The sequence below is a fragment of the Peromyscus californicus genome, unplaced genomic scaffold, assembly GCF_007827085.1.
Source record: "Peromyscus californicus insignis strain IS unplaced genomic scaffold, ASM782708v3 Scaffold_17__1_contigs__length_78620276, whole genome shotgun sequence".
Taxonomy (NCBI): domain Eukaryota; kingdom Metazoa; phylum Chordata; class Mammalia; order Rodentia; family Cricetidae; genus Peromyscus; species Peromyscus californicus.
The window spans coordinates 50067054-50083213 of NW_026294469.1; the positions used below are offsets into that span (position 1 = coordinate 50067054).

The window sequence follows — 16160 nt, forward strand, 5'->3', positions numbered from 1 at the left end:
ATGACTAGCCAGTTTAAATACCAGCACCCAAATAACGGCAAGTCTTCAATAACTTAGGATGAAAGTTTCTACAGAATGATGCATGAATTAAAAAACAAATAGACTGAGTCACAGCGAATACCTAAAAAAAGAGTTTCCATACTAAAAACAAACACCACCAGTCTCCCGGTGGTGGTGCATGCCTTTGATTCCAGCACTCTGGAGGCCAAGGCAGGTGAAACTCTGAGTTCGAGACCCAGCTGGTCTACAGAGTGAGTTCCAGGACAGCCAGGGCTACACAGAGAAACCTTGTCTTGGAAAAGCAAACCAAAACGAAACAAAGCCCATCAAATTTGCCCTTCTTAAAATCGTTAGACACAATAGAAATCACAGAAACCTGCAAAGGTCGTGGCCACTCATTTATTTTACAACATTTAGTACCTAGTCGGTACTAGAATAGTGACTACAATATTCTGGAAACAAGTAACACATGCTAAATTTCATATATAAAATTTATTTTACATGTGTCTGTGTAAAAACCATAGTGCCTCAGAAGCATTTTTAAAAGTCATTTAGACTAGGAGGTCCAGAAGTGAGATTTTTTTTTTTTTTTTTTTTTTTTTTTGGTTTTTCAAGACAGGGTTTCTCTGTGTAGCTTTGCGCCTTTCCTGGAACTCACTTTGGAGACCAGGCTGGCCTTGAACTCACAGAGATCCGCCTGCATCTGCCTCCCGAGTGCTGGGATTAAAGGCGTGTGCCACCACCGCCTGGCCAGAAGTGAGATTTTTGTGTGTGTGTGGGGGGGGGGTACGGGGGATGGGCTTATAACAATTCCATTTTGGAAAAGGTTAGATATATAAGTTGACATTTTTTAAAACCTCTCCAAATAAAGATTAAAAAAACCAAAATGGTGCCATCTGCACCATTTTTTAAAGATTTACTTTTACTTTATGTGCATGGGAGTTCTGACTGCATATTTATCTGTGCACCCTATGGGTGAAGTGACCCAGACACCAGAGGGCATCTGATCCTCTGGACCTGGAGTTACGGACAGTTGTGAGCCACCATCTGGATGCTGGGAACTGAACCTGGGTCCACTAAAGGAGCTGCAAGAGTTCAAGCCACCTCTCCAGCCCCCATCAGCATCATTTTTTTTTTCTTTCGGTTTTTCGAGACAGGGTTTCTCTGTGCAGCTTTGCGCCTTTCCTGGGACTCACTTGGTAACCCAGGCTGGCCTCGAACTCACAGCGATCCGCCTGGCTCTGCCTCCCGAGTGCTGGGATTAAAGGCGTGTGCCACCACCGCCCGGCTCATTTTATGAAAATGTATTCTGAGGACACAAACGCAGGAAGATAAGAATTTCAATAAAGCACAACGTGAAATTAGATTAGGAAATGAAAAACACACTATACTGCTCTCCTATAAGTTTATGGACTTTGCTAGACTTGTACCTATCCATACACATACCTTTGAAAATCAGTGACTTAGTCTCCCTACCATACCAACTGAGGGCATCTGTACATCTCCACTAAGATTCCTTTTTTCAAAACTCTCATGGATGCTTTGGCCAATCCTGGTTTGGCTTATATTTAAGAACTCCTTGTAAAACCCTAGCTAGATTCTGTGAACTACTGTACCAGCTTTCAAGGTAGCATTTAAAACTTTTTTTTTTTCATTTTTCCTTGGTCTGAAGCGATGGCTCAGTGGTTTAGAGCACTCACTACCCTTGCAGAGGACCCGGAGGTCAGTTTTTGTCCCCCACACCAGGTAGCTTTCAAGCACGTGTGACTCCAGTTCAGGTGATCCAGTTCTCTCTAGCATCCATGTATGTGGTGCACATAGACACATGCAGGCACATACACATACAGAAAATAATAAAAAAAAACCTTTTTTTTCATTTTGATGAGTTCATTTTAGGGTTGACTTAAAATTTTTACAACCTACGCTATATTCATCTTTCATAGCACCCAACAGAGCCTTTGTAAACCTTAATTTCACATTCAGTTTTTGGTCAAATATTGTAACTGAAAATAAGGTCAAGTCCTGATTTTTTTTTTTTTTTTTTTTTTTTTTTTTTTTTTTTTTGGTTTTTTGAGACAGGGTTTCTCTGTGTAGCTTTGCGCCTTTCCTGGAACTCACTTGGTAGCCCAGGCTGGCCTCGAACTCACAGAGATCCGCCTGGCTCTGCCTCCCGAGTGCTGGGATTAAAGGCGTGCGCCACCATCGCCCGGCAAGTCCTGATATTTTTAAATCGGTTTTTACTTAAAAATTACCTTCTTAAGTTTTAAACACTCTCAATTTTAATTTATGATAGTTATTTATACCGTTTATATCAATACTGTACTTTTCAACATGACTCAAATGTGACTGTTCCTTTGGGGATGGGTATAACAACGTTTACTATGAGCAATTTCCTTACTGTTATCCTTATTTTTGTTTTGTTTGTTGGTTTTTCGAGACAGGGTTTCTTCTGTGTAGCTCTGACTGTCCTGGAACTAGCGCTGTAGATCACGCTGGCCTCGAACTCAGATTCACCTGCCTTTGCTTCCCAAGTGCTTGAATTAAAGGCGTGCGCCACCACCGCCCAGCTTGTTATTTTTGTTTTCTCTTCATCATGTCAGTAAAATTATGAAGCATCTATTTGAATTGTTCCTTTCAGATCAAGTGTATTCATAGGGCCACAGACATTGGGGTGAGACCGATTCCAGGTTCTTTCTGAGCCCTTAAAAAAATGGGGGGGGGGGGGTGTTAGCAACATTCCAGGGAGCCGGAACTCTAATTACTAGCAATCAACTAGGCCCTACTAAAACCTGAGCCACTTCTTGAACCCAGCTCGCCCAGCTCGGCTTTTCTCTTTCCAAGCAGAAACTGGGCTGGGAAAGGACGGCCCCTGAGAGTGACTTGAAGACGGATCAAAGGTTACAAACCGCCTCAAACGCGGAAGAAAGGTCAACGCTCCACTCCCAAGGAGACCAGACGCTTCCATTGGCCACATTTGAAAAAAAAAAAGAGAGAGAGAGAGGTGACTCCCTAACGCGCTCTCCAGAAGCACAGCCCGACACAAGCCTCGGGGCCTGAACTGACTTAACAGGTAGCAAGAGCGGACCCGCAGACGGCCGGAAGTGGAAGTGAGCCCCGGCGAGGAGGTGGGGGGGAGGGGAGAGAGGACCGGCCGCAGCACGCCTGCGCGGTCCGCAGGCATCGCCGTGCGCAGGCGCCGCGGGGCGGCGACGGGGGTGACGCTCGGAGCGTGGGCTGCGCCTCTCGCGGATCCGGTTCCGCCCTCCGTCTCGCAGCCCACCCTACCGCCCGAGCGCCCGCGATCCCTTTCCCAGAGTGCTCTGCGCCGTGAAGAAGCGGCTCCCAGGGACCGGGGGCATTTTGTGTTGGCTGGAGCTGGAGTAACAAGATGGCGGCATCGGCGGAGTGACGGGGGTCCCCCCTCCGGGCCGGAGCCGGCGGCAGTGGTGGCAGCGGTCGCGCCGCCCTAACCCCCCGCGCCCCTCTCCCAGCCTCCCCCGCCCCCCCCCGCAACGTCGCCGCCAACGCGAGACAGCGGCGGCCGCCCCAAAGCCACGGGCCGAGCGAGCTTCAGCAGCCGCCGACCACCCTTCACGAACTGCGGCCTGGCCCTCCAGCGAGCGGCGGCGGCGGCGGCGGCGGCGATCCCGATCCCGTTTCTCGCAGCCGACTCGGCGCCCCGTAACGCCAACAAAGCCTCGCTTCCCGGTGGCCTGCCGCGCTCCGCCGTTCTGCCCGGGGGAACAGCCCCGGAGGCCTCCATCCTCTTCCCAGAGGTGTCGGGGCTCGGCCCCCGCCTCCATCTTCGCGTCTCAGGATGGCGAGCAGCAGCGGCTCTAAGGCCGAATTTATCGTCGGAGGGAAATACAAACTGGTGCGGAAGATCGGATCGGGCTCCTTCGGGGACATTTATCTGGCGATCAACATCACCAATGGCGAGGTAATCACCCGCTTCGGGGCAGGGGGGGGGGGGGACACGTTAACGCTGGGCTTTTTTTTTTCCCCCCCACCCCAACCCCCCTAAGTACTCCAAGCCTCTTCCCACTGCACGCACGCACGCACGCACTGGGGAGCCTAGAGCGAGCCAGCTCTCCTGGCTTAGCAACCTCCCCCACTATTTCCCTAAAAAGGAAAAACCCAATAGAAAGGCCGGGTAAACTCTGAGGTTTCCCAGCTTGTTCAGAATGTCTCTTTTTAACCGTTGTTTAAGATGAGAGGAGCAGGGCGAAGGCGTGTGATCGCCATGGTGTTCTTTGTATTTCTTAAATTTAGTTTGGGGTTCTTGTTCCAATTAGAACAGTTTCTTTTTTTAAAAAAAAAAAAATCTCGCCTTACGTCCCAAGGTTGCATGTTTTCTGGATGAATCCTTTCATTCGCTTTAGATTTAGAGGACATGGGGGGTTCGCCATTGCCCCCCGAAAAAGCCTTTGAGGCCGGTTGGCTTGTTTTGTAATTACAGAGGTAGTTTTTCCCCATCCTTTCACGTCCTTGTAGTGGCGGCGACTAGAAGCAAGCATTGCTAATGTCTCTTCTCATTTCCCAAGTGAGTTTGAATCCATAGGGATGTTGATGCCATCATCCCCTTTCCTCTGCAGGAAGTGGCAGTGAAGCTAGAATCCCAGAAGGCCAGGCATCCCCAGTTGCTGTACGAGAGCAAACTGTATAAGATTCTTCAAGGTGGGGTTGGCATCCCTCACATACGGTAAGAACCCTTGAGCACAGTCGGTCACAGAGGGAGTTGCGAAATCAATGGTGGAAGGGATTGAGGCTGGTAATGGGACCGGCTGAGTCGGTGTTGGTCCGAGTCCCCCAGGTTCCACAATTAACCGTAATCGTTGGATAAATTTTAGTTCGCCAACTTAGTTGAAATTTTGTTTGTTGTACTGCTGCATTTAGTTTCTGTCAATTTTCCCGTTTCCCGGGGCTTTCGTTTGCAGTTAACTATGCAGGTCATCTTTGATCCCTACGCGGGAGGGATCTTGCTATCTTTACTACGGCGACACTTTTGATGTTCGTACCTTTGTCCACTGAAGTGGTGGGGAAGGTGCGGATGTGACCGAGTTTAGTCTGTTGGGGTTGCTATCCGAGCTGGTTTGGGAAATGGCTGCTCTTTTGTTGTGTTTTTGTTCCAACATGTCTTCCTCCTCCGCTTAGAAAATGGCGGAACGACGTGACTCAACCCCCATATTCCTGCCTTTTTCTCCGCTTGGATTCACATATTAAGTTTCCTTGATTTCCCTTTAGCAGCCTTAAATGGATTAACTCTTGGAAAGCCAAGAATTGAGTCCCATAAGGCCATGAGATTCTGGGAAGGAGATGGCATGACAGTGTGTGATCCCTGCAGCAGATGCGACATAACTTGTTATGTTATACTGATCTAGAATCCTTAATATCCCTGCCCAATATGTTCATTGCTTTTTGCTTTTGTGAATGGTAATGTTTGACATGTTTCAGTTCCTACAAACTTTACGGGCAATGGCAAAGGCCGTTTAGAACAGCACCAACTGTTGAAATGAGCTGGTCAGCTTTATAAAGAAAGCTTCACTTACCAGCTGTTTGATAAGTAGCTTCAACCTGTTGAGTTATTTTGTCGGTAACATTTAAGGGAAATTTCGTCGGAGAGGAGGATGAATGGTAAATAGAAATAATCAGGACAAAAATTGCTGTTTCAAATATTTGATTTTATTGAAAGAAACATTAATTTTACTTTTGAAGTTAACCTTTGTAAAAACTAAACTATAGCTTTAAACCTCACTGTTAAAAAAAAAAAAAGAATCATAGTTGAGAACGAAATGGACTGCTGCATAATGTGTTCTCTCCTTTTCCATTCCTCTCTTGTCCCTGTTCTGCCTCGACTGGGTGATGTTATATAGACCAGCCTGGGCCTTGACCTCATAGAGATCTCCCTGCCTCTTCCCAGATGCTGGGAATAAAGGAGTACACCACACCCAGCTGCTTTTTTCTAAGTCCTGAAATGAGTAATGAATTACCTTCAATCTAAATAATACTACTACATTTAAAAAATGATAAACATTTTTAATACAGATGCTGGGGGGTGATAAATACTCTGCTGGTCATTTGTAAATGAGCTCTTTCAAAGAAAATTCCAGATTTATATGGCCAAGTGAATAATTTAAAGTGAAATTGGAGGAGGTTTGAGTTTTTGAGAGATTTTTTTTTTGTGTCCCTGAAATACACTATCATGGAGGAAAAAAGGCCCTTGGCCTCTGCTGCTTTGTTTTTACTGGTTTCCTTCAAGTACAATCAGCCTGTATCGGGTCTTTTGTGTTTGGCCCATTTTACATATTGTCATCCTTTTAAGATTGCCCTGTGTTGGGAAATTTATAAATTTCAAAAAAACATTAATCATTGCATTTTCAATGCTAGTGTGTTCTTTAGTCTGGTAGCTTCAGGACCTTGCAGATACAGATGATTAAGGGCAATGAGTAGTATACTAAATAAGCAGATGGATGAGTTAACATGTGAGCAGACCAGTAGGTACCTATTATAAAATGGTGAATGCAGAGTTACTGCCCTTGTAAGCTTTCTGTGGGTGGGGCTAAATAGATTAACCTGGCTTTTAAATTAAGGCTTCCTGGGAAAGGAGATGAGACTTCAGGAAGCAAGCTTGGTGGACTGGTTGGGGAGGGCATCCAAGAATAGAGTGGCTTCTGGGAGTGGTTCCTAAGGCAGAATGTGGTAATTAGGTAGGGGTGGGGAAAGTGTAAGGTTGTTAAGCAAGGTAGGGACAGGTACATAAAAACAGATACAGTGTGTTGGTTGTTTTTTGTTTTGTTTTTCCTTTTTCTTTTCTTTTTTCTTTTTTTTTTTGGTTTTTCCAGACAGGGTTTCTCTGTAGTTTTGCGCCTTTCCTGGAACTCACTTTGTAGACCAGGCTGGCCTCAAACTCACAGAGATCCGCCTGGCTCTGCCTCCCGAGTGCTGGGATTAAAGGTGTGCGCCACCACCGCCCGGCTTGTTTTTCCTTTTTCTTGAGACTCAAACTCAGAGATTCTTCTGTCTTCCCTCTAGTGCTGGCCACCATGACTGACCAGTTTGTTGGTTTTAAAGGGAAGTATGAAATGATAGTTTTTTTGCACCAAAAGATAAATATTCACAAAAACATTCTTAGTCTGGTGGCAGCATTTTCCCATTCTTTTGTATATTCAGTATTCTATGTCACTTAGACATACTATATATCTAGTAAATATTTACTTGGAAAATGTTCGGGCAAGTTGGCTGGCTAGCTTTGTGTAACTAGAACAATCTGTTTTATCCATTAGTCGATAATAATTTTAAATTTTAAATTTTTATCTCATTTTTACCTATCATACACATCCTCCTTTCATACTTAATTTTTTATGCACACATACAATCTGTTTATAAGATTGGCTTTAAGATACTCTGCTGTGGTAGAGAGACTCAAAATTATTTGGCCTACATGGGTGATTGGCTTCCCTCTTCCTGTGTAGTTTGAGGGACTACAGCCACTTAGAAAGAAATCTAGGCTGGGGTGGCGGTGGCACTGCATGCCTTTAATCCCAGCACTCGGGAGGCAGAACCAGGCTGAGCCAGGCGGATCTACAGAGCGAGATCCAGGACAGGCACCAAAACTACATAGAGAAACCCTGTCTCGAAAAACCAAAAGAAAAAAAAAAAAGGAAAGGAAATAAATCTTAATCTCAAGAGTGAAGTATGACATCCAGTTGATGGTTTAAGAAACTAAATCCTTTTGGCTTGCAGGACATTGAAAGCTCACCTAGAATGACCGTCTTTCCATCCCTTTTCTACATGCAGAAATTGAGTTAACTCTGTAAAGGGAAACAGTTTTGGTAAACAAGAAGAGCTCTTAAATGGGACAATCAGAATTGAATGTTTGAGCACTTGGTGAGCTAGTCTTTTAACTTCTGTGAGGCTCATCAGCTGCCCAGCTGTACAATTCAAAAAATGTTAGTAATTAATGGTTTTAGTTTTGTTGGGGGTGGGAGAGTGTTGAATAGAAATGTTGGGGAGGGCTAGAGAGATGGATCTGAGTTCAGTTCCCAGCACCCCCCAGGGGTTTTTCACAACTGCCTCTAACTCCAGCTCCAGGGAATCTGATGTTCTCTTCTGTTTAGACATTTGCACTCGTACGACACACATTCACATGGACATACACTTTGGTTTTCCCCAAGAAGAAATGTTTGGGAAATATTCTGCTGGGAAAAGAACTCATTACCACCTGCTTTTTATGTGCGGAACTTACCATGTGAACAGGATTCCCTGTTTAAAGTCTTTTGCTTAGTTAATCTCAGACCTTTTAGTTTTGGATTTTAAGACCGTTTCCAGATGATAGTTGCAAAGCTCCCCCCCCCCCCCCCCCCCAGTTTGGTGCTATATCTAAGTCTTACCTTTAAATATTATTTTATGAAACAGTAACTCACAAAACTTACACATGCATCTGCTTCTGGCAACTTTTAGATTAACTATTTAGAAAGATGTATAGTGGTAGAATATACTTTTATAGGAAAATTGTGTATAAGAAGGTAGTTGGGGGCATGGGGAAAGAGTTATTGCCTCTTGCTTTTTTTTTTTTTTTATGGTTTTTGGAGACAGGGTTTCTCTGTGTAGCTTTGCGCCTTTCCTGGGACTCACTTGGTAGCCCAGGCTGTCCTCGAACTCACAGAGATCCGCCTGGCTCTGCCTCCCTAGTGCTGGGATTAAAGGCGTGCACCGCCACCGCCGCCCGGCTGCCTCTGTTTTTTAACCATACCTTCCTGCCCCTCTGCATTTGGATGTCAGATATTTTAGAAAATATTTACAAAACATTAGTTAATCCTTTGTACTGCTAAAGGCAGTTTAAACAATTTCTTAATCTTTTGCTATTAAGTGTATATGTGTATATATACACACACACACACACACACACACTTATAATTGTGAATCAGGTTAAACAAAGGAAAACAACTGTTGAAGTGACTTTTTTCGAAGTGTGACTAAATTCACAGTGTTCTGGAATGTGCTTTGTGTTGTTCATTTATGGGATAATAGATGATTTTGAGCTGAACAAAATCTGCAAGATGCATGAAGAGCATTGACTCATATAAGTTAAACCTTGAGTCCCAGAAGAGTTAACTAGTCTTCTGGCTCCTAGTTCTCCTGAAAGCCATTATCACCTTGATGTCAAGGTCATATCATGCCTGCTCATACATGCCACACCTTCCATTTGATAACTGAGAAAGCCATACTTAGTTAGCTTCGTTCACTATCCACAATTCTCTTGTCTCCATCCACACACATTAATTTAACAAAAAACAAACTGCCTCGGAATTGTAGGTCAGTGAAGAAACACATGCTTCACGTGTGAGAGACTTTAAATTTAATTAAGTGCCAGTATTCCAAAGAACAATATAGCTAGGCTTGGTGGCTCATACCAGCACTTGGAACATTATCTGAGGCCAGCCCAGGTAACATAGCAAGACCTGTCTGAAAAGAAAAAAATTTATAAACAGATATCTAGAATTTGTTGCAAATATAGAGAATTGAATCTTTGAGACAGGGTCTCACCATGTAACTGTCTTGATTTGGAAGTCACTTTGTAGGCTAGGATGGTCTTAAATTCAAAGATCTTTCTAACTCCTGGGTGCTGGGATTAATTGAATCTTTAAAATGGGTTATTAAGTAGATGACATGAGTATCTTTTTCATATCTTCCAGTGAATGAAATGTGTATTTAAAGTGATGTGCTCTAGTTACTGTTTTTGTTTATAGTGCAACCTCAGTGGCTCCTAATAGTTTAAGTGACCAGTGTTAACTAGTGTGAACTGATATGTGGTCTAATGGAATTTTTATGATCTTAGGTATAATTTATACTTAGTGAAATATACAAATGCTAATGTGTGGTTGGGTTAGTTTTGACAGATGTGTGCCCTTACTGAGATAAAGAATTATGTACACATATTGCTTATCTTTTATAAAATACAATCTATTTGTGACAATGTTTTTATAGTAGTTGTGTGTCATTTCTTCTAAATTTGATGAAGGATATTCAAAATAAAGTAATAACAAAGCCTTCTGGTTGATGGGTACCCTGGAGAAGTTACTGACACTAATGTAGTTTCGATGACTACCGCTTGACTACTCAGTGGTAGTTGATAGCTTTGACCCCTTTTCTTCCATTGAAGACCTAGAACATTGCCATTCTCGAGTCTTAGTAACTGGAAATGGAAATGTATTGTGGCTGTTGTTTTTGTTTTTCAAGATAAGGTTTCTCTGTGTAGCCCTAGCTGCCCTAAAACTTGCTTTGTAGACCACACTGGCTCCGACTTGCCTCTGCCTCCCAAGTGCTGGGATTTAAGGCGTGCAACCAGTTCTAGATTTCTGTTGATAAATTTTTGTTGTGGCTGTTTTAATAAGGACTTGGAAAGTGCCATACAAAAAGCATTGGTTGGAGAGTGTTAGACACTAAATAAAAATGGAAAAGACAAAAGCCAAACTGTATTTGAACCTAGAATTCCACAATTTTTAATGTTATCTGCTTTTCAGAGAAAAGATTTTGTTAGACCAAATTGTTTTTTCTTGTTTCTGAAACAGAATTTGATGTAGTCCAGGCTGGCAAGACCTGGCATGGCTTCCAAATAGGTCTTAACAGTGTTTAAATGCTTTATATAAGTTGATAGGATTGTGATGAAGGATACTACTTCCCACCTCTGATGTATACAGTATAGAGATTTGTTGTGAGGTGTAAATGCTGTTTATTTCTAGCATTGATAGGCACTGTTGAAATAAGGGAATAGTTGGTTGGCTTCAGTGCCTGCATATTCTTTTTCCTTTCATGGGGAAGAAGAGACATGGTAGTGGTAGCACATGCTTGTAATTTCAACACTTGGAAGGTAGAGGCAGGAAGTTCAAGGACACCTGAGCTACATGAAGGCTCTCAAAAAAAAGAGTGGAGAGGTAAATGCTCAATAGTTAAGAGTGAGTACTACTTGTGTGAAAGATCTGAATTATATTCCCAGCACCTGTGTTTGGTGGCTCCAGGGAATGCAACCCCTCCTCTGTGGTCACCAGCACTTGCTACACACATAAACATAATGAAGAACAAGATTGAACATTATCCAGGCATTATGTATTAATTATCTCTTTTAATCCTGTAAGTTGGGAGGTTCATTTAAAAATTACACCTGGTGTATAACGTAGATATTTAAGGCCTAGGTTGATTCTGGTGTCAAAATACAGGAACAACCGTACTACAACCTCTCTGCTCAGCTAATTTATCTCCGTTTTTCCTGGACCTGTATCTCAGTAAGACTCTCGTAGTGGCTCGTTCCTTTAATCCCAGCACCTGGGAGGCTGTGGCAGGTGGATCTCTGGGTTTGAGGTTAGCCTGATCTACAGCCAGTTCCAGAACAGACAGCTACACAGAGAAACCCCATCTCAGAAAAACAACAATGGACTCTTTAATTTATGTGCTCACAAGATGCTGTATCAGGCAGTATGATGCTAGAAGCTACACTGTAACCTCACACAACCAAGTGGATTTTTTGGTGGGGGGAGTATCTAAAACATATGTAACAAAACACTGTTTTGTGTGCGTTCCTACAGTGCTTTGAGAGAAAGAAGTAGGTCTTGCTGACAGGTTCTTAGCACAGTGTGCAGGCATAAAGGAGGCACTTACTCTGGCTTCATTTTATGTGTGTTTACTTTTTTAATCCAGCTGTAGAAATGTGTACATGGTGCATTTTAGAAGTATTTGCTGTGTGTACAGTTAAGTTCCTGAGTTTCTAATTGAAATGGTCTCCAGTTCTAATACTTGTGTTAAACTAAGACTGGACTAAGGCTGGCTGCTGATTTACGAAGGGAAATGTGGCTGTGCTCTTTTTGCTTTGATTACTGTTAGAAAAAAACCACTGTATCATTGAAATTTAATGTTCTAGGGCCAGGTGTGGTAGACGCACATGTAATCCCAGAATTCAGAACTCTGGGCCAACCTAGTCTACATAGTGAGACTTTGTCTTTAAAAAAAAAATTAAAAGTTCTTTAACTTAATCACAAGGTTTATCACTTTATCTGGCATTTTAATTTTCTAGGTCAATACCCAGAAGGGTTGTTGCTTTGGGTGTTTGTGTAGTGCGTGCTTTTTGTTTGTTTCTGATTGTGGTTTTTGGAGACAGGGTTTCTCTGTGTAGCCCTGGCTGTCCTGGAAGTCACTCTGTATGTAGACTAGGCTGGCCTCAAACTCAAAGAGATCCACCTACCTCTCTGTCTCCCAAGCGCTGGGATTAAAGGCATGTGCCATCACCACTTGGCTATTTTTTTTATTTTATTTTTAAGAAAATGTCTAGAGTGGATGAAGTATGGGTAGTGTAAATTTTTCCTGTGTTTGTGTTGTATTTAAATGTATAGGGAATAAGTTTACAATAGAACTTAGACATTGTTGTCCTGCCAGCCCTTATCTGAAATGGAAAAACTTGGGAGTAGTTTTTTTTTTGTTTGGTTTTTTTCTTTTTTTTTTTTTGGTTTTTCGAGACAGGGTTTCTCTGTGTAGCTTTGCGCCTTTCCTGGGACTCACTTGGTAGCCCAGGCTGGCCTTGAACTCACAGAGATCCGCCTGGCTCTGCCTCCCGAGTGCTGGGATTAAAGGCGTGCGCCACCACCGCCCGGCTGGTTGTTTTTTTTTTAAGGACTTTTTGTATTTATTGATTGGATTGTTTTTGTATGGGGGCTGTTGACACTGGATTTAAATTATTCCTGGTACCAGGTTCCACTTAGTGAAATCAGTGTTTCAGTTCAATGAATATTAGCTGCTATTCTTCAAATAAAGTCTCTAGTGGTTGAAACTGTCTTGGTTAACTTTAACACACTTAAGCTTATAAGCAAATTTACATAGCATATCTATAGTAAGTTATAGATAATAAAAAGCTTTTCCCTGTATGAGTGCCTACTGTGTACTAGTGAGTTTAAAATAGACACACTTCAAAATTTTGCTTTTGAAATTTGAGCATTTGTCATGAGCTAGACATGTGGTATCAGTAAGTTTGTCTTCCTTTGAAAATTAGCAGAACAGTGTCTAAATCTCAAACTGAGATTGAACATACAAGGATGTGAATGTTTTCTTAACTTCAAGAGGATAGTGTGTAAGAATAAGCTTTGAGGTGTACCTGGAAGCCCTCGGCTCCTTTCATTGGTCAGTGTCTGAATAAGTTAGGGGCTTCTATTTCTATGATAAAACACCACTAGCAATAAACCCTTTGGGAGGAAAGGGTTTATTTTAGCTTACAGTTTCATAGCACAACTGAGAGAAGTCTCAGAGTAGGAACTTGGAGGCAGAAGCTGATGCAGAAGCCATGGAGGAATGCTGGTTGCTTACTAGCTTGCTCAGATTGCTTTATAGCATATGGGACCACCAGCCCAGGGGTGGTACCAGCTGGGCCTGCTTCCATTAAGAACTGCCCCAGGCTTTCCCACAAGCCAATCTAGTGGGGGCATTTTATAGAACGAGGTTTCTTCTTTGACGTAACTCTGGGTTGTGTAAAGTTGACAAAAAAACTAGCAAGCACGGTCAGATTCAAGGGACAGACTATTGATTGAGGTTGTTTGAATCCAGTGGAGTAAGCGTTTCTCAGACCTTAGCCATGCATAATACTTGACTACATGGGCTGGAGAGAGCTCAAGAGCATTTATTGCTCTTACAGAGGACCAGAGTTCAATTCCCAGCACCCACATGTGGCTCACAATTGTCAGTAACTTGTTCTAGGAGATCCGACATCCTCTTCTGAACTCTGCAAGCATGCTTGTGGTGCACATATATGCAGGCAAAACACTTATACGCATACTATAAATAATTTTTTTTTTAAGAATTAGCTACAGAGTTTTTTAAATTCAGGTGGCTTCACCTTCTGCTCATATGTATTTAATCAATTCTGGAATGGGTCCCAAATCTAATTTTTAATAAGGACATCCAAATAATTTCTGCTAAGACCTCCTGGCCACACTTTGAGAATTTTGTTGAGGTTCTAGCATTCCGTTGCTGGAAAGTACAGAATTTTGCTAAGTGCTTGTGTCTGTTGTGGAAAATGGTATTGTCAAGCAGATATGATGATACATGCCTATAACCTCAGCACTTCTGAGACAGAACGCAGGATTGCTGCTAGTTTGAGGCCATCCTGGACTACAAAGCAAGTTCCATACTAGTTGTGGGGGTACATATCAGAGACCATGTCTCTCAGAAAGAGTGAGGTGGGAAAGGATGCTGTTGTCGTGGTTGTTAGCATTGTGTAGTTGTTGGGTGAGTGCTTTTTGTGCTTTCCGAGTTCTTTTACGTGGGTCATCTCGTAATTACCACACCACATCGTGATAGGTAGGCGCAGTTCAGGCTTGAGGAGATGGCTCACTGGATAAAACACTTGCCACACCAGCAGAAGGACCAGGGTTTGGATATAGAGAGCTCGGTGGGAATGGTGAGAACTAGAGGTGGGATCTCACGGGGGTGTGTATAGTCAAATACTTATGTGACAGGTACAAGGCCTTGGATTCAATCCCTAGTAGTGTAAGAAGTGGGGGAAGGGCCTGGCATGGTGGTGCCTGCTTGTAATCCCAGGCTAAGGCTGGTGGATCACAAATTCAAGGTTAACCTGAATTTATTTGAATACCCAGCGAGAAAGAGGAGTCATGATCAATGAGCAGAGTGATTTGTTTCTGGCCATTTTTCTGTTATTCTTGGTATGGTATTAAGTGTGTTCATTTTGTTGTTGCCTTAATGTTTGTTACTTATTTATTTGTTCTTTTAGATCAGAGAATGAATCTGTGTGTGTCCATGTTGAAACAAGGTCTCATGTAGCCCAAGCTGGGGAGTTGTTTGTTTTTGTACAAGGTCTCACTGTATAGCCTGGCTAGCCTGGAGCTCTGTATCCAGACTGGCCTCTTGGCAGTCCTCTTGCCTCTTCCTGAATACTGACTGGAACTACAGAGATGGGCACGCCTGGCTTTCAATACTAACATGAGATTGGAAGCAATTCTCAGCCTCTCAAGTGGGCATGAGCCTCCATACTCCAGCTGACCTTAAGATTTCTATAGCTCTAACTAGAGTGTAGGAGAAATTTTTAAAATAACTTAAAATGACATGACTTGCTAGTGAAAAGCTTGAACCATTTAAAGTGTACAATTTTATTTTTGTCATATGTACAGAGTTGTATCGTCATTACCATAATTCAGTTTTAGGATATTTTTGTCAATGCTCCACAAAGATACCTTGAACCCATTAGCAGTCATTCTCTATTTCCTTGCTAGTTCCAGAAAACGAGCAATTTTATTTTCTATATGTGTGTAGTTGCCTATTAGGAAATTGTTGATCAGGGGCTTGGATGAAATAGCTTGGTGGTAGTGTTTGCTTGGCATCTGGGCGTCCTAGGGTTTGATCTACAGCACCCGAAAGAGATCATTAACCATTTGTGATTGGTATGCAGGTGATAGCTATAACTTGCACTTCCCAATGAAGACATGTGTTAATGTTTGACTCTCCCTTGACCTTCACTTGTCTACACTCTGCCCCATCCATCGTACCACTGTTAGCAACGTTTAAAGTAATGACAACTGGCAGAAATTCCATCAGACTACAAACTAAGGAGGATGATTAGAGTGTATTGCTTCAACCAAGAAAACATGGGAAAAATAGCGGGTATCAGATTAATAAATGTGCTTGAGTGGTGTACAGGCTTTATGCTGATGATCACAACTGATGAGAATTCTAGAGTACAGTAGACATGTTAGGCCCAGAATAAACTGTTCACAACTCTCTGCCCTTCTACCCCTCCCTCTTGCTCTAACATTCTTTTGGGATGTTCTCCGAGCCTTGCAGAATGAGATATAGAAATCCCACTTAAGGCTCATCTTTCAACAGTTCTGTTCTTCTCAGCACTTTGACCAGTTAGAGTCTCTATAGTAAGCACATGACCTACTGCCAGAAGAATCCCCGTAGCCACAGCTAACAGCAGCGCTGGTACATGGTCACAAACACAAATAGCTGGAAGGCATTAGATAGGCACACAATCTCTAGTCTCCAGCTGTATAATAGTGGAAGCTTCCCCACTGGGCCTGTTCGTTCCCCAGCTAGACTCTTAGCCAAGCTTACAGTTCCAGATGTGAATTCCTTTCTGTGGAGCTAACTTCAAATCCAGTCCGAAA

The 16160-nt window shown here is 42.9% G+C and overlaps 1 protein-coding gene across 3 annotated transcripts in view; it reads left to right on the forward strand.

Annotated features, from left to right (window-relative positions):
• The first annotated feature begins 3494 nt into the window (after positions 1-3494).
• Positions 3495-16160, forward strand: part of Csnk1a1 (casein kinase 1 alpha 1) — a 37443-nt gene continuing 24777 nt past the window's right edge. For 2 of the 3 annotated variants that reach the window (XM_052742272.1, XM_052742273.1), the window contains exons 1-2: positions 3495-3940; positions 4596-4702. In XM_052742272.1, the coding sequence (XP_052598232.1) occupies positions 3818-3940; positions 4596-4702 (230 nt within the window). In that variant the 5' untranslated portion in view covers positions 3495-3817. The remainder of the gene's footprint in view (positions 3941-4595; positions 4703-16160) is intronic. The other variant, XM_052742274.1, reaches the window with a different exon arrangement.